Source organism: Tachypleus tridentatus, chromosome 2 (assembly GCF_004210375.1).
Source record: "Tachypleus tridentatus isolate NWPU-2018 chromosome 2, ASM421037v1, whole genome shotgun sequence".
Classification (NCBI taxonomy): Eukaryota; Metazoa; Arthropoda; class Merostomata; order Xiphosura; family Limulidae; genus Tachypleus; species Tachypleus tridentatus.
This window is the reverse complement of record NC_134826.1, coordinates 55546504-55569056: the sequence shown is the minus strand read 5'-3', so window position 1 is coordinate 55569056 and position 22553 is coordinate 55546504. Positions and strand designations below refer to the sequence as shown.

The following is a 22553-nucleotide window of genomic DNA, read 5'->3' as shown; positions in this document are numbered from 1 at the left end:
TACAAAAAGAAATGTTCTGTATAAATAGTCCATCAAATGTTTCAGTAACTGAACAATGGGCCAAGCTCTCACTTGGAATCTCAGTAATTCTATTAGTCATTCGTAGCAGTTGAAAACATTTGTCAGATATTCATGATACTGGTTTTGTGTTATTTTAAAAACTTCAATATAATGTTGTTGTACTGACTTCATTACAGTGTTTGCTTTTCACAACCATAGTTATGTTGGGTAATTACCAACTGTGTAAGGAATTATTCATCTTCATGACTCGCTTAAAAATAACACCATGTAGAAACAAAGCATCACAATGGACAATAGACAAAAACAAGAATACTTTATTAAATGTAATGCTAATACAGTAAAGCAATACAATAAAAAATATCTATTAATACCACATTATCATTGATTTTTTTAAACTACTAAGGAAAATGAAACTTGCAGCAGGAATAGAAAAGTGAAGTAACATTTTGAATCTCATACCAGATTTTATATTGAAAATAAAAAGGAACATTTTTTGGTAAAAGCAACTTTTCATTTTGGACTACAACCCAGTTTGCAATGTTTTAAAGTGACAGAACTAGATTTTATGTCATGTTTTCAAGTTTTTTCAGACAGATTTTCATAAATGTGTTTGATATTTTATCGGCAGTGAAGGGAAGAACATTTTTAAACCATTAGATGTTCTTAATCATGAAGACATTACAGGTTTGACAAACAACAATCTATAATGATACTTAGTACAATTTATCACAAAATACAGAGGTAAACTGGAACTTTAAAATCTAGAAAAATACTGTTTGTTTACTTTTTTTGATTGTTTGGTCATCATAAAAGTTAAAATGTTTTAGGATTTAGATATAGAAAAGAGGAATAGTAAGTAAAGGAACTGAAGGGCATTTAGTTTATCAAAAGGAATGTTATGTCAGTAGAAATATAAAAAGTAGGAAAGGCTAATCCTGGTTCCTTACTCACCTTAGAGAAAGTATGAAACAGGAAATGCAACTTTTAACCACACAAATGATCACTTAATGTGGAAGCCAATTTCTTTTTTTAATTCTTAACAATATTGAAAGCCACAATAGCTCTGCTGTTCAAAAATGTTTTTATATTTATCGAAAATTATTTTGTGTTTATTACTTTGAATAATTCAGCTTTTCAATTGGGTATTGCCTAATTTTCACCCTATTGAGCAGTCATACTTGGAATGATATTAAATATTGGGATAAATAAGTCTTTCTTAAACTAACAATCAAACAATTTGTTCTTGCTGTTTCATCAAAGCACAATAATCTATGAAAGTAACAAAATTAATCTGGCATAAGCACTTCACAGAAGATATGATTATCATAAACATCACATATTTGTTTTTAGACATGTTAAAATGTATAACAATTATCCAATAAGCAATTATAAAAAATAATAAAACATCTGTATACACTTCAAGTAATTAGAGAAGTTCAGTTAAAAATTAATCCACAAATCAAATCATTTTAAATAAAATACAATACATGACATTCAAATTTACTATTAAGTTCTAATACTAATCTAACACACAATATTTGTGCTTTTTGGAGGGTCTGTCATGTTTAGATGAGAAGGGTTCTACATAGGACCCATAAAAAGAGATGCAACAACCAGAGAAATAAACAATAAACTCAAAATTCCCTTTACAAAATAGGGAAATTTAAATAATAAATTGAAAACACAAACAAAATCATTAAAACAATTCTTCAAATATTTCTACAAAACAAGTTGGCTTACTACAGAGAAATGTTTAGTTTTAATATATGAAACTTCTACAAATAGAAGTAAAGCCCTCTGAACAAATAATAAAAAATATACAGTTTACTTCATAGAAAATATTTCTGTTACCATAGACTTTTAGTTGTTTTTAACAAGAAAATTTACAAAATAAAATTTAAAAACATATTTGTAATAAATAACTCAACTGTTTAAGATATCTTTATATAAGTTAATGTTAAAGCTGAGCTGTTATCTTTATTTCTTATGCTTTCACATTCACCACACTAAATGTCTGTTCAACAAAACACTGAATTGCTGCACGTGAAAAACTCACAATCTGAAATTTTAATAAATTACAGAACAACACTCCATTAAAATTGTAACATATAATAATGTTACTGTTTTGAATCAAACAAGTAATGTTATAAACGTGTATCTATCATATTCTTCGATACCACAGCACATACACTTCACTAATACATACAATGTGAATAATTAAGTTTTTTTTTATGAGATCAGTTAATAGTTCAAATGAGTAACTAGGCTAGGAATATATTACACATTAAATAATCAATCATGAAAAAGTGTAGAAAATCCCAAAAACAATGTCTCAAAAATACAGCAGAAAACTGTTTACATTACAAAATTACTTTCAAATAACTAATTTCTTCACTGATTAATCAGAACGATTTGATACAATGAATGTTCTAATATTATGCTAATAAGAAAGACTAGCAACACTAGCTTTCCTCAGTAAATCAAGTTCTTATTGCTAGTAGAAGAAAGGTCTCTGTAAAGTTGTCCAGAATATAACTAGCTAAGGAGCATCACAAACTGAAATACAATTTGTTTATAATTTTGTTAAATTCAAGAACTTTTCTCACACTATATATAGTTACTATTTTGAAATTTTTAAAACTACACATTACTTCTCAATAGTTTCTCAAGTATATCTGGATAAAAAAGAAGAACAAAATAAAAATATTTATACATACTAGAGATTGTCTATATTTAAACACCTCAATTTCAAATCACAACTCATTAAGTAAGATTTTTTAACAAGTTCACTGGAAACTACATACTTACACTGATAAACAAGTTATGTGATAGGGAAAAAAACAAACTATAAAGAAGACAAAAACTGTTTCTACAAAATTCTAATTCAAAAAAGAAATCAACAACTGAAACACGATCTTGCCAGTAATACAATAAGAGAGGCAATTGTAATTGTTGGGATGTTTACCAGAACACATGGACTAGTACACTCAGATACAGGTTACTAGATATCTCATAATGCGCATAGATTTTGTGCATCAGATACAAGTAAAGTCAGAAGTGTATAGTAGTACACATCAGACACAAGGGGTTATAACTTGATATACACATCAAAAACAACTTTTAAATACAAATTTTCTGTTGCACTCAAAACAAAAATAAATACAATTAACGGAAGAGTTTTAAACATTTCAAATAAAAAAGTTGGCACCTACTAAATCATAAATATTACAGTTCAGAAAAACTTCAGTTTCATATACTAGCTGCTCTTGTGGTTTCCAAACTAAATGGAATACACAAAGTTGTTTAGTTCAAGAACAGTTTCAACAAGTGGTCCCATGGACAGAGATCACAGGCATATATGGACAAGTATGTTACTGTTTGGAGGTCTGCCACAACAAACAAGAATACAAATCATTATTAATAATTCTTAAATTGAACACATACATAGCTCCCAACTTAACTTGATGACTAGGGCTATATTGGAAAAACAAAGCATCAAGAAAGGTCTGAGTTAGCTCTGGGTGATAATATAATCAAGTTTTGTTCTAAAGACCTTTGATCTCTAAAACTGTACAAGGATATGTTTTATGCAGGGGTGAGATTTACTACAATGCTAACAAACCTATTAATTGGCTTACATTAGAAAACAAAAAATTTTTATTCACTTAAATATCACTGTGGTTAAAACCAAATTAACATAAAATTTTTCCTCTGGTATTGTAACCTTTGTGCCTGTAAAATGCAACCCCCATTCAAATGATTCTTATGCATCTTCACGTTGCCAATCAGCATCACAATATGTTCCCTTGTGACTGGAGATATCGATATATATAAAGTCGATAATCCTTGCTTGCCAATACCACAGAACCATCTTCCACAAGAGCCACATCAAAACACTGAGCATGTTTCACCTTACTCTCCAGAGCACTGACCAACTGCCCATCTTGGGTAAAAATTGTAATATTGAAATTATTGTGATTATCAGCCACTAGAATTTCTCCAAGAGGACTGATGCACACACCAATTGGGTAGTTCGTTATTCCTTCTCCTCCAATCTGCCACAAAAATATTCCTTCATAGTTGAAGACTTTCACACAGTGAGCTCTGTTATCACTGATGAAGATTTCCTGCTTGTCATTCACAACAACTCCGTTAGGGAACTCCAGGTGCTTTGAACATCCAAACTTGTGATGAACATTGCCCAAAAGATCAAAAATGAGAACACGCATCACCTTGCATTCCACCACGATAATACGACCTTTATTGTCAACTGTCACACCTCTTGGATGTTGGAGGATGTTGGCTCCAAACTTGCGGACAAACTGTCCATACTGGTTGTATATCTGGATCTGATGTGTTGGGCTTCTCTCAGTAACAATAATATCCCCAGAAACTTTTACAACAGCAACTCTGTTAGGATACAGCAATTGGCCATCTCTTTTCCCACATTCTCCAAACTGAAACTTGAACCGACCTTCCTTGTCAAAGATCTGGATCCTGTGGTTATTGGTGTCAGCTACTATGATATCACTCTGAGCATTCACAGCTACACCACTTGGTTCTGTAAACTGACCCTCCATTACTCCAAACTCCCCAAACTTGCAATGGTAAATCATCTTCTGACGCTTTATCTGAGACTTCAAAGGAAAGATGTTTGAGCTTAACAATTTTGATGACAAGTCAAAAAGAGGATCACTTGAAACTAAGAAAGTATCTGAACTATTTTGAAATATATCACTAGGGGCATTTGACCATTTCTCATAAGAATTTAGATCTCCCAAATTAGTCAGAAAGGAACTGGAAGTGTTGGCAGATCCAAATTGTTTAGAAATTACATGGGATTCAAGCATATGGCCATTATGGTAAGATTGTTCTGACCTAATTACACAGTTTGGCCTAGCAATTGGTTGTGGCTTGGCTTCTGTTTGCAATTCTGAATTTTGTCGAAGATAACCAAATGTATTTTGCACTCCAACTTGGATGGCCTGATAATTAGATACAAATTCAAGATCAAATGAATTTAACCCAATAACTGGACTAAATCCAAGAATATTTTCAAATTTTGAGGACAACAACTGCTTAAACATAAGTATTTCTGCATTACTTGAGAACTTCAATATTTTTTCCACAAACTCACACATCCCAATAATTTTATCAATATTTTCTTGAATTTTCTGACCAAGCATTGATATAGTAACTATTTTTGAGTTGTAAGCATCATCAAGTTCTTTCAAAATCTCCCTCTTTCTTTCTTCTAAAACTGAAAAGTAAAATTGATAGGTGTCTTTGATTTCTTTTTGTGCTTTTTCATATTGGACTTGGATATTATTGGTAGAATGCTCTATTGTTTTTAAATTATTCTGCAAATCTTTGCTCTTCAGTTTGGAATCCTCAACCAAACAATTGATAAACTCAACCTGCTTATGCCCAATCTCATCCAAGTGGTCGAAACTGTGTAAACCTTTTGGATGTTCAACAAGAACACAGTCCTTGCAAATAAGAACGCTACACGTTCGGCAGTAGTATTCTAAGGTTTCATTCCTGTGGTGGGAGCAAAAAATAGGTTTCTCACTTTTAGTGCCATCTTTACTACTCTGTAACTCTCCCAATGTGAGAACACGATGCCCCTCAAAACAGTGCATGAACTGGTGAGCCATCACACAGTTGGAGCACAAGAAGTTGGCACAATCAAAACAACGTGCAACTGCATTATTTTCTTTAGTTCTGCAGCCAGTACAGGAAAGTGAAGTTGCCTCCAGAGCACTGACCTCCAAAATATTGCTAATAGCATAATCTGAAAGAAGTCCAGACACACCTTGGGCTGTCAATAGGCACTCTTCTTGACAATGTGGGCACTTTATCTTATCTGGAGATTCTTGAATCTTCTCAAGACAAGGCTGACAGAATGTGTGAAGACATGGTAATACTTTGGGAATGGTGTACACTTCCTGACAGAGTGGACACTTGGTGGAAGGGCTGTCCTCCAAGCTGTGGTCAGTACTGACCGACATGGAACTAAAGGCTGTTGAGTCTGGCAAAGAGAGAGTAGGGGAAGCCATTCTGGAATCTGACTGACCAGTATTCATTGATGAATGTCCTGAAGGAGCAGCAACTTGAATAAGGAAAAATAAATACATTTTCGTAACAGTTATACATAAAAATAGTAAACTTTTAATGTTTACCAAACATGTATTACCTATATACCAAAGTAAACTCTTACGATTTAAAAATACATTAACATGCACAATTCTATCACAGTTTACACAATAAGTTATATGTTTATGTTATTTAAAAGTTCTGTTGACCAACAAATAACAATACTGTAGTTTTAGGTTTAGTTTTAATGGTGATCTCTAACATTAAACTGGGTTAGAAGTTTATCTTTTATCACTCACACTAAAAACAAATTCAAAATACCCTTTTCTTCAACCTGTTATAAGAGTTTTGTAATTGGAAATATCTAATTATCCAGAGGAGTTCAGTGATTTAAAAACATATCAGGTACAAAATGGGTAAATACTAGATTGGCCAAATTTTCATATAATGAATCTTTGCAAATATACAATTAAAACAACTTTAATTTGTATCTTATTGTAAGTACAAACAGTAAATAACTAGTACAGTCTTAGAAAGCTAAAATATAAATTCCAAACATTTTATCAAATTTATCTGTGGTACAGGTCTGAATACATTTCGAACAACAGTCAACAGTAGCATAATAGCTAAACACCACTAAGTTATTAAATATTAAACCAACACCATCATCAAAACATTTCTGCAACCACTGTTTAAATAAATTTTAAATTATGAATGAGCTGATGAATAATCATAACATATTTATCACAACCTATCACTTCTTCTCCTACGATAATACCATACTCATTTGAAAGATCTTATGTTTATTATCTCATATAATTTTACTGTCTGACTAGTTTCATTTTTATTCCAAAATGATGACTGCTGCTTTGTTTCTACCCACAAAGAAACCAGATGAAAATAAAACAAAACCTGGTTACGGGCCATGACTACAGCAGTTCAACAAATTGAACACAGACACCTTGTTGCATCATGGGCTTCTGTCGTGTCACCATCATTTAGCAGTGGGTGAAAGCACATGTCTTACACAGCTTATGTGTTCTTTTATGTTTTGACGTTAAACATCTTGCATCTAATGGCTACTTCACTATGCTGTAATGCAACAGGTGGTCATTTTCCTAGCATTTGTTTACATTAATAAAAGTTTCTGTAGTTTGAACATTTTATCCATACCATCATTATGTGCGGGAACTACAGTATTAAAAAGCTGACATTAACAAAGTACAAGTAAATCAGTTCATGGATACCCAATTACTTATAGCTATGATAGATTAAGTTTCTGTACCCTGCACATAATTATCTATTGTACTAGTACTTATATTCACATACAAATTCACACTGCAACATATCATACAAATCTGATAAATTAGAAACAATAACAATATCTTTAGTGAAGGGATAAGATGAATGGCTGTTGTACGTTAGCACATTTTAACATACAACAGAAAATAGAAGGGAAAAACATGCAACTGTATCACTTCAACCAAATATTACCTTGGATTTCTATGATGAAACAAAAACAACCAACCCTAATTAATGAGCCATAATCAAATGTAATAACACCAACCCTCATAAATGTTATAGAAGTTTTGATGAATATTGATTGCCCCATGTCAATTTCAAGTTGTCCCAAAGTGAAGTAACTGTATAAAGCCACTATTGGCAAAATTGAAACAACTAGACATAGTTTAAGTTGCCTTCTAAACAAACACCTGCATTATAACCAAGAAATCCCCAATTTAAAACAAATTTGATAAATTTTCCCACATATTATAGAGTGGTTTAATAAAACATCTCTTCTCATGAACCCTGAAGGTTTGTACATACTCTTGGCCAGCATGGTCACATGACTTATTGTCAAAGCCCGTGCCAAGTTACTATTAGGTGAGATAATAAATTCAAATATTTTAACATACAGTTCAATTCTAAATATCCTTTTCACACTTTGGATGACAAATTATTACCTATAGACCACAGCTGTAGCATTTAGAATATAATAAGAAATTAGTTTTGTTTAGTGGTTATTTTCTGAAAAGCATTCATGTCTTTTAAATTATTTAACATCCTACAAATTGTAGTAGAGTTAAACAATGGTCTAGCCACAATTGTGTTGCTGCTGTTTCACATAACATCATAGATTCATTTACTATTAATATTTTTAAACAAACTGACAAACCAGGAAATTTTAATAATAAATAAACTTAACATCCCAAAACCTGTTTAACCTCAAAGTCTAAGTTCAAGGAAGGTCCAGTTCAATCTGATCAATGTGTGTTATTGGGTTATTCTAGTTTTGGAGAATTTCACTCCTCACCAGTAACCTTGAATACAGGTTAAACAGACAGATAAACTGGGCCTATGTCACAGTGAAAAATATCAAACATATTATTGGTGTTATAGCCCTGAAGTTAATCACTTCCACAACAATATGAAGTTTAAATACTAGCACTAATGAAAGATTATACTATAGTACTAGGTACAAAATACATTATAAAACTTAACATTTCTTTCTTTTTCATAAAATTATAGTTAATTTAAAAAGGCATTAAATATATATATAATATTACCTATTTCCATAAGCTAATTATTGTTGTGAATGTGTTGAAAGCAGTGCTCAAAAAGAGTGATTAATATTCGAACATACAGCCCTTGAACAACTTCAGATAAAACACTTATACGAGTCGTGGAAAGGTCATAGCCATTTTATGCAAATGATTCTTAACCTTTCTGACAGCATAAAAAGTAAGTTTAGGCTATATGACTGAAACTGAACTACCAGCCAAATTTGTATGCCCTCCCATCATTCAATTAAATCATGAAAACATGGTTAATTCTGAGGAACCTTTGACAGCATGACTGTTTATAGTCTTACCAAGCTACAGCTGTATTTATATATCATGGTTATTTGCATATTACACAATGGAGATTGTCAAGTTGTATTCTTCGGACTATCTTACATCAGTAGGTGGTAGTAGATGTCCGTTATGAAAGGCTCTTGACCAGGAGAGACTTACTTGCATCCAGCATTGTGTTGACATACCATTGTTGATAACAGTCATCTCTTATTAAACTTTTAAATGTTTGAACTTGAATGATATGGAGATGACAAGATAAGTTCTCTTAACAGTGGCAAGGTAACATACAAAGTTACTTCACATGCTTATGAAACTCAATCTGGCAGTTTCTTCTTTTTCATGAATGTTCTCTGGCTAACATTCTCCAGTCTTTGCTAATTTTGCTACTAAAATGTCTATATTCCATTAAAATGTTTCTTGTGACTGTTTGTCATTACTCCTTGTGGCAGTATTGACAGCATACATTTTCCCACAAGATATACAACTGAAAATCGTAAGTTTTTCCTTAGCTTCTTTATTGATAGAAATATTTACTAACATTAATTTTTACCCAGATAATTGAATAATATGTTGTGAAGCCACTTCTGTACACCTAAATTTTATCACAGACATGACCTGGTGTATTCTTAGTGATTCACTGACTAAATGCAAATGCTATCTATGGAGTATAGTGAACACCCTTTTTAAAAACAGTTCGCTTGAGTTTTCCTTACAAGACAGCAGCAATGAATAAAACATGTTTGTTCATGGTGATTAACAAGGGATTCTAAACCAAGTACCAGTAGAGACAGTGTATATTGGTATATTATATATAGTCAATCCAAGAGATAAATTCGAATTATTCTAAACAAACAATGCCTACTACACAGTTCATACCTAACATGGTTATATGACTGATTTGTTTAACCTCAAGGTCTATGTTCAAGGGAGGCCCAGTTCAAGTTACACTTTGATTAATGTTTGTTATTGGGTTATTCTAGTCCCGCTCCTCAATGGTAACCCTGAACACAGCCAAATGAAAAGAAACTGGACCTATATTATTATGAAAAGTATCATGCATAGTGTGGGTGTGAAGAGAAAAGCCTACACATTGGACTGATGAAGAAACAATGTCATTAGGTGCTGCTCAATTCTTCACATTATATAAATGAACAAAAGTGGATGATATAAGTGAAATTAGTATTAAAAATAGGTTTCTACCACTGTTCACTGATCAACTAACCATTGCTTAAACAATTACTTTTGTTCTGACCAACTAAACATGAAATGTTACTTGTGAAGGTAGGAGTTTCATACTGGCTTTAGAGAATAATTAGTGACTTCCTAAAAGTCTAAAACAAACTTTCATTTTTATTTTTCTTGGAAATGGGTGTGCATGGACACATTTATAAACTAAAAGGTTTCTTGTTATACACAGGTTAAATGTCTACTTTTTTAATATGTTCTTGAATCTTCGATAACTAAAAAATGAAATATCTCTATCACTGCAACTTGATCCAAGTTTTTAATTTCATGTGGTTCTTCTGAAAATATTTTTAAAGCTTTAGTTATTTATAATCAAACCAACGTTCTCTTACTTGTGTTTTACAAGTTCTCAACAAGTAATTATATTATGTGATAAAAATGACAAAGTACTATATTTTCTTAAATAAAATTAGGAACCTCTTGCTACACGTATCCAAATATTTTTACTATTAGTCTACTTAAAGGATGAAGATATTACTAGAACATAACATGGAAGATAATAAGTTTGATAATAGTACTAATTTAGTAGCTCTCCATCAACATCATATCTTTCTCTACTGGAAATAATTTTGAAAAGTTGTATTCTTAAATAACAAATAATCTATTTTAGTCTTCAATATCTGTAACAGTTGTAACTTTACAGTTTTATTATAATATTAACTGATGGAGGAATTTCAGCAACCTCTTTTTAATTATGACACACGATCTCTTGCATAGTTACAACTTACACGAGTAAAACTATAAACATATTTTATAATAATTAATTAATAATTCAAATGGATTTAATATTCTGAAAGAGTTGAAATGTGCAATTTTACCCTGGGTAGTGTTAGCAAAGGCACCAATCCTTACATTGCTGCACTGTTTCATCTTTAGGCTTTTTTCTTTAGGTGTTTTAATTAAAGAAAAAAAAAACTACGTCAAATTTTACACTGTTTCCTTTAATAACAGTTATTTTCCAATTTGTAAAGCAGTACCTCAGACTCCCTACCAAGCAGGCAAACCTTACAACATAAACTTATGCTATAGTTACAACACGATATTGACTCTGAAACAAAGAAATCACAACTGTCAAATTGATAGGCTTAACGTGGCGACAGTTACACTCCTTGACGTAACTTTCCTAACATGATGGAATAAAATTCAAAACACAAAATAGCCAGAACAGTTTCGGAAAGTGGCCTTTCTTTTCTCAAGGATACATGATAAAAGAAACTTGAAGAACACTATATTGGATTACGAACGACGCGATTTAGAATAGAATTAGAAATGAGTCATACAAACGGAAGGATATGTGCTCTACTATCATTGTCATGAAATTGTTATACTTTAAAATATTCTACATAGTATAATTTCACATTAAGACTACTAAAACAGAAAAACTAAACTTACCATTAAAGTAAGGTTTCACAAATCCAACTAAGGCACACATGAAAAATTTGAAACCGTTCAATCATTATAACACGAATGTTCTTTGTTAGTCCTGTTTTGATGCCACTTGTAGTCGTACCTATAAAACAGCATGCGTCATGCAAAATCGAAACTGAGGCAAAAACTGTCATTGACCTTTTTATTTTAGTTGATTAACAATATTTCGAATAATATTTTAAGGCTTTATTTACAACATACATAGATTTACGGGGACAATTATGCTCTGACACTTACTTTTTTTTATATTAGTAGAACAAACTTTATAAGCTAATAAACAAGCGCAGTCTAGAGTGAGTGACCTTCCTCTACGTAAATACGCTACTGGTAAACATTAGCATCAAAACAACGAGAGGCACTTGAGACAACATAAGCCACGTGATTTACGTGTTGTTCTATATAGTACTTACAAATTATTGATAATATTAATAATCCAGTTAATTATCTTTAAAACCTTATTTCGTTTTTGAGTAAAAAATATTCGCGGTACATAAACCAATAAATCAATATTGTATCCCAGACAGGTTGTTCTTGATGTAATTAATGATAATACTTGCTGTTAAAGTGAGGTACGTCTTTAATTTCTAGAGCCCTAGACAACTATTCAGTACCGAGAAGTAAGTAAACTTCTTTTTCTATAATTTAAATTGAAATATCATTTATATTTATATATAATTGAACGTCATATGTTATATGTTTCTTTTTTAAGGTCGAATTACAAATTCATACACGTGTATTGTATATTTATGTGATCAAGTAATTCAATTTAAAACATTCCATGACTAGTTATGAGAGGAGCATATTAGCTTTAGTTATATAGTTGAGATAATATCCAATACAGGTTTTAGCATACTGCAAATGAGCGAGCGCACATTCCTTTAGAACTGACAATGGCTCACGGACTTGCTGATAAACAAAAGCATGATAAGCTAATGAAAATAAACACATGGTCATGAAATATTAACTGTAAGTTCCAAAGTTTAACTGAAGTTCACTTCTTATCATGCCCAATTTCTGTGGGTCTTCATGTCAGCTGTTATCAATGTTTTAGTTTAGTTGTTTCCCTACTAGGGGGAGACGCTAACCATGATTATGATGCAGTATTGAGACCAGCGTGAAATATCTGGAACGCTTTGAACGTAAAGGATCGAAAACTTTACAAAATGTCGAAAAAAAATAGTTTCAACAACACTTGGAAACCTTAACTACTACCTGTTAAGGTTGTACACACAAAAATGCACAGACAAGTACACATGTTAGACTTGCAAGTAAAAGGAAATCCGCTCAAACCAGCCCATTAATAAAATCTTATTCTCTTGCCAGCCTGCAACAAAAATGGCTTGGTATATTGCACCAAAAGAATACTAAATAAAGTCGTAGGGGTACTGAAAAGTCTATTTGTTTCTTCTATATTTTACATAAGACAAAAAATATCATAATTTTAGAGTGAATAATGTTATCGTTTCATTTGATGAGGAGTGTAGAACACTTGGTAACAACTGTGAACTTTGTTCGGAAAATATGTAGAGGTAGAAGGCGAGAGAAGATCCAGGACTGTTTAACAATTTTTATATACGCAGAAAGGGCAACTGATGGTAATAACAAGTGCCTGAGACCAGAAAAGATAGAGGGATGTGATTACCTACAGCATTTAATCATCATGATGTTATCATTAACATTTGAACTAAGCTTTCTTAAAAATATTCCGTTAAGGAAATTATCAGCAATAACAGATTAGCATTAAATGACTGTAAGATACTCAATGCTTTGTACATTTGGTGTTTTTAAGGAGTCACCCATATATTATCAATACACATAACATTAAATTTTATCACGTAAATTCGTAGAATACTTACTTTAAAAAACACGAAACCTTATTTAAAGTAATGTTTTAGATGTATATGTTGTATGTGAAATGGTTGCAATCAATGAAACCTGATTTTTAGCGTCATAAACACCTTAAGCCACGAGTGGGCGAAGATTTGACTGGCACGGCTGTTTTGTTTTGGCTTTTGTTATTAAGCACAAAGATAAACAGTGAACTATTTATGACTTGCCCAATGTTGATATTAAATCCGAATTTTAATGTTATAAAGTTCTTATGCATACTGCTGATTCACCAGGGACTTTAAATGTAGGAAACTCAAACATATACTAATTTTGCAACACTTAAACACATACTACTCTTAAAATGCATTGACTATTAATTGCAGTGTTCGCTTTCCTCCCCCCCTCCTCCAATGGCACAGCGGTATTGCTGCGGACTTATACCGCTATAAACTGGGTTTCAGACCTAAATATATATATAAAAACGGCTGGTATGGGTTGAGAAATATTTTTTAGGTAAAAGAGCGAACAACATTTCGACCTTCTTTGGTCATCGTCAGATCCACAAACCCATACCAGCTGTTCTTACATATATATTTTTCTCTACAAGTGGGTTTTCTCGTCATCATGGGTTTCAGACCTGCGGTGAGCAGAGCACAAATAACCCTTTCTGCTTCATTACAAACAGGTAAACAAAAGTAGTGTTCTCATTAACACAAGCAGAGAATGGAACAATATTACTAATTTTTTATACATAACTGGATGTTAATTAATTTATAAAAGACTAGTTGGGGCACCCGTACCCTGAATGGAAATTATGTAAATTCATGATTAACGAAAGGTTATTTTACAACATGAAAAGTTGTTTTCTTTATATATAATTAAAAAAACGTCCATAAAAAACAGCAAAACACAAAATGTGAAACTGTAAATTTTCGTGTATCTTCTTATAGACTCAACAAATCTTCATACCAAATTTGCTGAAGATCCATCAACAGAAGCGAAATAGTGGTTAAAAAAACCGCAAAACACGAAATTGAAAATTTGTGTGCATTTCTTCATGGACCTAGTGAACCTCCATACCAATTTTGGTGAATATCTGTCCACACCCTGCGAAGTATTGACATGAACATACAACGGACAGTGCTATTATATTTATATAGATGTCAGTACATTAGATTCGTGTGTGACGTTATAATGACGTCATATCTGCACCCTGAGAATGGAGAAAAATAAAGTTTTCTGTAACGGGAAACGGAAGAGAAATGGGAAAATCGTGGCCCTTTTACAAATCGACATGCGCACAGGATAAAAATGTCACGAAGTTCGGAGTTGCACATCCCGTAATAAAAAGGTTTATTCAGTATCATATAAGCAAAAGTTCAATTATAGTATGATATTAGGAATCCAAACTTCATTATTTGCAGCAAAACTAGAAAAATATAATGAAGTTAAAACAGAAATAACCTGTTTTGAATTTCACCCAAAGCTACACAATGGCTATCTGCGCTAGCTGTCCCTAATTTAACAGTGATAGACTTGAGGGAAAGCAGTCCAATCAACACCACCCACTGCTAACTCTTGGGCTAATTTTCGCAACGAATAATAAGATTGATCATCACATTATAACGCCTCCATGGCTGAAAGAGTGAACATGTTCAGTAACGGGGATTAGAACTCGCGAGTCGAGCGCCCCCTAACCACCAGGTCATCCTAGACCAGAAGAATATGAATAGGCTGATAAAAGGAACTACAAGAAAAGAAGGCAATTAACTAGAAACATGAAATATTGGTAGTTCTTGTTTATCAAGGGTTGTTGTACAAAACGTTACAATCAGCTATCCACGCAGAGCCCGGTGTGGAGTTAAGCTCCCGATTTTAGCACCGTAAGTCGGTAAATTTATCGCTAATTAGGGTACATTGTAAAGAGCCTAAGAGATTATGAAGTGTTCTTTTTTAAGTGGCCCGGCATGGCCAAGCGTGTTAAGGCGTGCGACTCGTAATTTGAGGGACGCGGGTTCGCATTCCGGTCGCGCCAAACATGCTCGCCCTTTCAGCCGTGGGGGCGTTATAATGTGACGGTCAATCCCACTATTTGTTGGTAAAAGAGTAGCCCGAGAGTTGGCGGTGGGTGGTGATGACTAGCTGCCTTCCCTCTAGTCTTACACTACTAAATTAGGGACGGCTAGCACAGATAGCCCTCGAGTAGCTTTGTGCGAAATTCCAAAACAAACAAACAAATCTTTTTTAAGTGGATGTAAACATATTAAAGAAATTACCTTGTATAATATGTCATAGTGTTAAAACCTACTTTTTTAGAGCAACAAAAGAATGTACGGAAAGTTACCGTAACGACAAAATCAACAACTTTAAAGCAGCCACAGGTTTGGGATGCAGGGTCATGAAATTATTAAAACGTTTTCTATCGCGTGAACGTTCACTGAATTTAAATATCACAGTCAAGTGTATTTATACATTATTTGACATTAAATTCTGAAGATTATCTTGTTAAGAACTTCTAAAGAGGTAACTTATATGCCACTTCATTAACAAACCCAAATTCATCACAATGGCATTTTCTCGGCAATAACGTCTAAACAAGATTACTAGAAATATTTCACACGCTGGCATCTTGGGGTTGTCAAAAAGCCAAGGCTCAAGTAATGACTGGATGACTTAAATGGATTGTGAATGAAGACTGACAAATTCACTTATTTGTCGACAAGAAGCAATAAGTTATAAAACACCAAACATACAGTAATAATAAATAGTTCTGAGAACCCACGAATGAAAACAAACGAGAATATGTTATAATATACCAACCACACTACATCTGCCATATTTATCCGAGGGTCGCGGGTTCGTGCCCGCGTCGCGCTAAACATGCTCGCCCTCCCAGCCCGTTATAATGTGACGGTCAATCCCACTATTCGTTGGTAAAGAGTAGCCCAAGACGGTGGGTGGTGATGACTAGGCCTTCCCTCTAGTCTTACACTGCTAAATTAGGGACGGCTAGCACAGATAGCCCTCAGGGAAATTCCAAAACAAACAAACAAACCATTTCAGGGATCATCAGGTTTTTGTTGTTGTTGGTTTAGTTCTTACCGTTTAATTAGCTTGTAAAAATAATTAAATGCTCAAACCATGTAACAAAATACATTTATTTTCTTCTTAAACTTTTCTTTGCAGACTTGATCATTTTGTAACTTGATTTAGGTTCAAGTGTACAATCGCACTATCTGCAACACACTAACGTAAACATCAATTTACTTGAGCAAAAGTAACTAACTCAATATATGCGACAGCAAATACATATCCAAACCTATTCACTCTACTGACTGATACAAAAACAACTTTTTATATTCTTGATAATTCACTGTTTCACTGATAGTTTACTTAGTTAATTGATTGGTTCACCCCTATTTATAATATAATCCTTATTCTAAATATTTCGCAATCCCCTCTTTTCATTAATTCTGGCCCCTGCTGGGAAAGCAGCAAGTCTCCGTATTTATAACGCTAAAATCAGGGTTGGTTTCCCTCACATGACACAACAGATAGCCTTACGTGGTTTTGCTATAAGAAAAAACACACACACATTAATTCTGCCGAATATTCCCGAATATAATGCGTCTTTTAGCTAACATCTAAATTAAAACATAAAAAATATTACTTATAAAAATTAGAGTTTTCATGAATACCAGTTGTGGCATGAATAAGATTAATAAATTGTAATAATTATGATGTTTAATTCAATTACAAATCACATTTTTGGAAATAATTAATGATACAAGGTTATATACTTTATTTTTATTTTAAGACTAACTATTTGCTTATTTACATTTATTATTATTAATAAGAATTGGCAAACCAAGAAGATATTTTTTTTGTTCCCAAAGCAGGTCAAGCAACCACAGCACGGAAAAGGAAAATTAAATTAGTAAACTTCAAGAAATAATCGACAGAGGACGCCAGGTAAAAGTTAAAATGTACATGTATCAGGTTTATATGTAAAAATGTATTGAGATATATTTTACTCACGTAGTGATCTTATATTTTATATTGCTGTAGTGAGTAAAATATATCTCAATACATTATACGTATAATATACACACAAACACCATATGAAGTCTAGTTTTATCATATCGATTTGCCCATGTCGGCGTTAATGATGAGGAGTGAAATTCCCTGAAACAGGCATAATTCGGTGAAAAGTGGTAAATCGAATGATAGATAGTGTTTCACTTTTATATTTTAAATTAAGCTTAGCTTAAAAGTTAATTAGTGTAAAAATGAGAAGTTGATGCTTATTAGTTAATTTTTTACACTTATTTACAAACGTTTTCAATCAGGTCTGAAAGAAATTGATGAAATCACACAATAGGGTATTAGATTTGGTAACTTTAAAGTAATTATTTTTTTTCAGCTTATACGTAAACTAGTAACCTTTCATACACCAGACAAGTGCTGTATTAACTTATACGGACGGTTATCGATTACTTTTCACACATATAAGTAAAACTACCAACCGGTGTCTTGTTCGGTATTTAAGATTCATAATAAGAATAAAATCTATCGTGATGCACATTTTACCAGACACGCAAAGCAACTTGATCAAACTACAAAAATACAACCTCAAATTGAAAATTTTTAGGCATTGTTAGAGTAAATTAATCTATGAGAACTTTGACGTGATCAAATACATCAATCAAAAGGATTTGACCTATTGACCCCAATACTGTAATTAGATCTTAAATTTCGTCAAGAAATAGAGTACTGAACTAAAAGTTTGTACTTGGAAAAAACAACAACAAAACACCTGAGAGCCGTTCTATCAGTTAATATGCCTCAATTAAATATTATATATGTATACATACTTTTTAGGTCATTAAACGAATCTCGCAATAAAAAATTGTGATGTATTGTCTAGCTAATAAAAAAACAGTTTACAAGATAATGAGTAAATCTGAGATTATCAAACAGACCACAGGCGACATGTTCGTGAGCTTTCAGTTGCCTAACGGTTGCTCTCCATCTCAGGTCACTTTAACCATGTCAAAGTAAAACGAAAAAACTTAAAGTTTGACGTGAGACGCAGGAGTACGATTAGGCTTGTATAATAGTTTTTGACCATTGATAAGTTTGGTATAAAATGTATTGGTAATGACTTGATAATAAATTATAACCTAAAGATGAGTATTAACACTTTTATTGATAAGGAGAGAACAACGTTTCGACCTTCCTATGTCATCTTCTTATCAATAAAAGTGTTAATACCCATACCAGCCGTTCTGAGATACATTTTTTTTCAAGTGAGTTTCTCGTCATCAAGAACCTAAAAATGAGTCGGTAAGTTTGTTTTATGTGTTTGTTTTTAATTTTGCGCAAAGCTACACTAGGGCTATCTGCGCTAGCAGTCCCTAATTTAGCAGTGTAAAACTAGATGGAAGACAGCTAGTCATCATCACCCACCGCTAACTCTTGGGCTATTCTTTTACCAGCGAATAGTGGGACTGACCGTAACATTATAACGCCGCCCCCACGGCTAAAAGGACGAGCATGTTTGGTGTGACAAGAATTTGAGCCCGCGACCCGAAGATTACGAGTCGAGTGCTTTAACTACCTGGCCATGCCGGGCCAGGGTAAGGTTGTTATAAAACATTTTGATATTGACTTTATGATAAATTACAACCTAAAGATGAGTCGGTAAGTTTGGTATAAAACATATTGATGTGTGTGTGTTTTCTTGTAACAAAGCCACGTCGGGCTATCTGCTGAGTCCACGAAGGGGAATCGAATCCCTGATTTTACGGTTGTAAGTCCGTAGACTTACCGCTGTACCAGTAGGGGACAAATGATTGGTAATGATAAACTAAGTTTCTACAAAATGTAACTATTGTTGTTTTGAATTAAGCACAAAGCTACACAAGGTGCTATCTGTGCTCTGCCCACCACGGGTATCGAAACCCGGTTTTTAGCGTTGTAAGTCCACAGACATACTGCTGAGCCACTGGAGGCCAAAATGTGATTATATGGAGTCAGTAAATATTTACAAAATGTAGTTGCGTTGATTCTATAAGTTTTATAAAATGTATTCTACTAAGTTAATAAGACTTATTCGCATTTACTCGGTAAACTTTTACAAATTGTAATTTTGTATAATATTTCCTACACTCGTTCTTGGTTTTGTTTGTTTTGAATTTTGCGCAAAGCTATACGAGGGCTATCTGCACTACCTGTCCCTAATTTAGCAGTGTAAGAAGGCAGCTAGTTATCACCACCCACCGCCAACTCTTGGACTACTTTTTTACAAACGAATAGTGGAATTGATCATAACATTATAACTCCCCCACGGTTGAAAGGGTTAGCATGTTTGGTGTGACGGGGATTCGAACCTGCGACCCTAAGATTACGAGTTGAATGCCTTAACCACCTGGCCATGCCGGTCTCACATTCGTTCTAGATATCTAATTTCTGTTTATGGACCAATTTACAAACACTTTTTAAATTTGACATAAAACGCTAAATGTTTGAGATATTTAATTATTACATGTATGAGTCTGGTTTACCTTTAAGGTCACCTTAAAATGCAAATAATATTACTTTTCTACAAATAACAAAAAAATTGCTGACAGATACACCGTTAGCCATTTGCTACGTAGCTACAATGTTGAGTTTTACCGAAACTTATAATGTTGATACAAATTTGCATAAACCCAAATATAGAACAGATGGAACGGCAATATAAGTAGGACAGACATTATAATCTTGCAAAATTTGATATCGCTAAAAAAGACAAGGAAATTAAGAAGCTAAGAACTAGTTAAACTATATAATATTTAACATGTTACAGTCGAGACAGAGCCATGAAAAAACCACAACTTAAGTTTACCGTGTACTGGTGTCATGCTTTTATTACTAACAAATAGTTACAAATGTCAGCAAAACTAAGCTCTCGGTCTCACAAAGGAACTGTCTTTATTCACCTACCTTGACGTTTTTACGCTGACATGCTTATTAGGAAACAATGACACACACAGAAAAATTGTAAAATTACTTAGCTTCAACTAATTATTAATATTGCAAATGAAATAAGATAAATATGACTAATAAGTTATTTTATTTCGAACTCTGACTATGCTATAAATAAAGGAACGCACTTTCTTCGCTATTCTAATGTTTCACAATCTCTTTATCTACGAGGACGCCCTCTAGCCTATAAACGGGCGATATTGACAGACTCACTGGCTCCAGGAGGGCGATATGACTCATTTAGACGATCAGAAAAGAGAGTTGACCGTACTGTTAGGTGAGAGGGGAAAGAACGGATCGTATGTCCCTGCAGGATACTTGACGCTAGAGATTAAACATCTGCCAAGAAATACTCCATTTCGTTCAAAACATAGCTCTGATTTTTAAATATTAAACATACCATTTCACACAAACTACATTGTTGATTTTAATGAAAAGAAAGGTGTTACTCTTAGCAAATTCTATGCTGACATTTCAGGGTAAAAAATAAAATTTTTTATACACAAGAGAAAGAAAATTACGATTGGCGCCATTCCTAATACAAATTATCCAGTGAAGTCTACAAGAGGTCTTATAACTATGAATATAAAGATATATTGTGAGTAAATGTTGACAGACATACTGAGTTCAACGTTAGGGGCCAAAGTTTCAGTTACTTTAAAAAAAACTTGAGGCCTAGAATTTAAGATTGAAGGAAATTCAGAAACTTTGGCATTTCACGATTACACAGTTTTTGTGCAGCCAACATATAAAAACCACCATGAAACAGATAGTATTGTACACACTACTTCTTGACACTTGCAATGCAAGAAATATAATAAATATAACAAGAAACTATGAAGTGATTGATGGCTATAATATTTTAATTTTATCTCTTTGTTTTTATATATGGTATTTTTCAGGCTTTTAGCTAATTATTAACAGTAAAACAAATTACATCACTGAAAAAAGACAGAGTACAAACCTACCAAACGATATCTATACAAGCTGAGAAGAAAATTTCAGATTTCTAACGTACACAGTAGTGAAAACTATAAATAAAAACATGTCGTAGGATAAAGTCGGGTTATTTTAAGATTAAAAGATGAGTCACAGACTTATTGAAAAATAGAAATTGAAGATTCATTTGGAAATAGAAGTTGATGGTAATCTAATTATTGTGAAACATGTTTCGTTTGGATATTATGCTGTTCTTTTACAAATTGTTTCGTGTATTAACTTTTCAAAGTAAATGTGTTGGTTTGAAGATACAAATATTTCTTTAGTTTTGTAGTTTTGTTTAACAGTTGTTATCAGTATGTCCTTATTATAGTGATTGGAGTAGAAATACGAATAGTTTTGTTTTTAATTAGTGTCAAAATATGTGAAGATCATAAACTGAGTCCTTTAAAGTAGTATAGTTGTAACGATATTTATTATTGCGCAGATTATTTTAGATTATTGGGTAAAAAAAGAAAAAAATGAAAGAATTGTTTGTTTTTTTAATTTCGCACAAAGCTACTCGAGGGCTATCTGTGCTAGCCGTCCCTAATTTTGCAGTGTAAGACTAGAGGGAAGGCAGCTAGTCATCACCACCCACCGCCAACTCTTGGGCTTCTCTTTTACCAACGAATAGTGGGATTGACCGTAACATTATAACGCCCCCACGGCTGGGAGGGCGAGCATGTTTGGTGCGACCGGGATTCGAACCCGCGACCCTCAGATTACGAGTCGAACACCTTAACACACTTGGCCATGCTGGGCCCTTGTTCCAGTATCACGAATCAATAACAAACGCGAGGCAAAGTCGCGTTTTATTTCGTTCTAATAATTTTGAATGAAGTTCTAGTTATTAAGTCACGCGCTTATCACGTGACTTTAAAATATCTCCCTCTATAGCAAAACAAACCACAAAAACAATACAAACGTCTAAGTAACACACACAAACAAACGAAAAACAAGCACAAAATATACGAATATTGTACAATTCTGCAAAGTGTTAGTCCATGTTTCTCTACTTACTCACAAGCTTCAGACATGCAGGGTATACTAAACCTTGAACTCTTCTAA

The 22553-nt window shown here is 33.1% G+C and overlaps 1 protein-coding gene across 3 annotated transcripts; it reads right to left on the bottom strand.

Annotated features, from left to right (window-relative positions):
• Positions 1-317: 317 nt before the first annotated feature.
• Positions 318-20653, bottom strand: LOC143243881 (protein brain tumor-like). Of its 3 annotated transcripts, XM_076487645.1 has the most exons (3): positions 20463-20653; positions 11610-11727; positions 318-6133 (listed from the first exon to the last, which is right to left on the bottom strand). In XM_076487645.1, exons 2-3 carry the CDS (start codon positions 11647-11649, stop codon positions 3813-3815), a joined length of 2361 nt encoding a protein of 786 aa, XP_076343760.1. In that variant the 5' UTR covers positions 11650-11727; positions 20463-20653; the 3' UTR covers positions 318-3812. The 3 variants fall into 3 exon arrangements, with proteins under 3 accessions (XP_076343760.1, XP_076343761.1, XP_076343759.1); XM_076487646.1 differs by lacking the exon at positions 11610-11727 and having other exon boundaries at positions 20463-20647; XM_076487644.1 differs by lacking the exons at positions 11610-11727; positions 20463-20653 and adding an exon at positions 11036-11525.
• Between the last annotated feature and the right edge of the window lie 1900 nt (positions 20654-22553).

Bases quoted from the DNA above. Each gene is read 5' to 3' on its own strand.
- LOC143243881 (XM_076487644.1), bottom strand. From the start codon at position 11,087: ATGAAACAGTGCAGCAATGTAAGGATTGGTGCCTTTGCTAACACTACC. The intron at 6,134-11,035 runs GTAAAATTGCAC...TCCTTATTCAAG, and splicing joins CTTTGCTAACACTACCCAGG to TTGCTGCTCCTTCAGGACAT.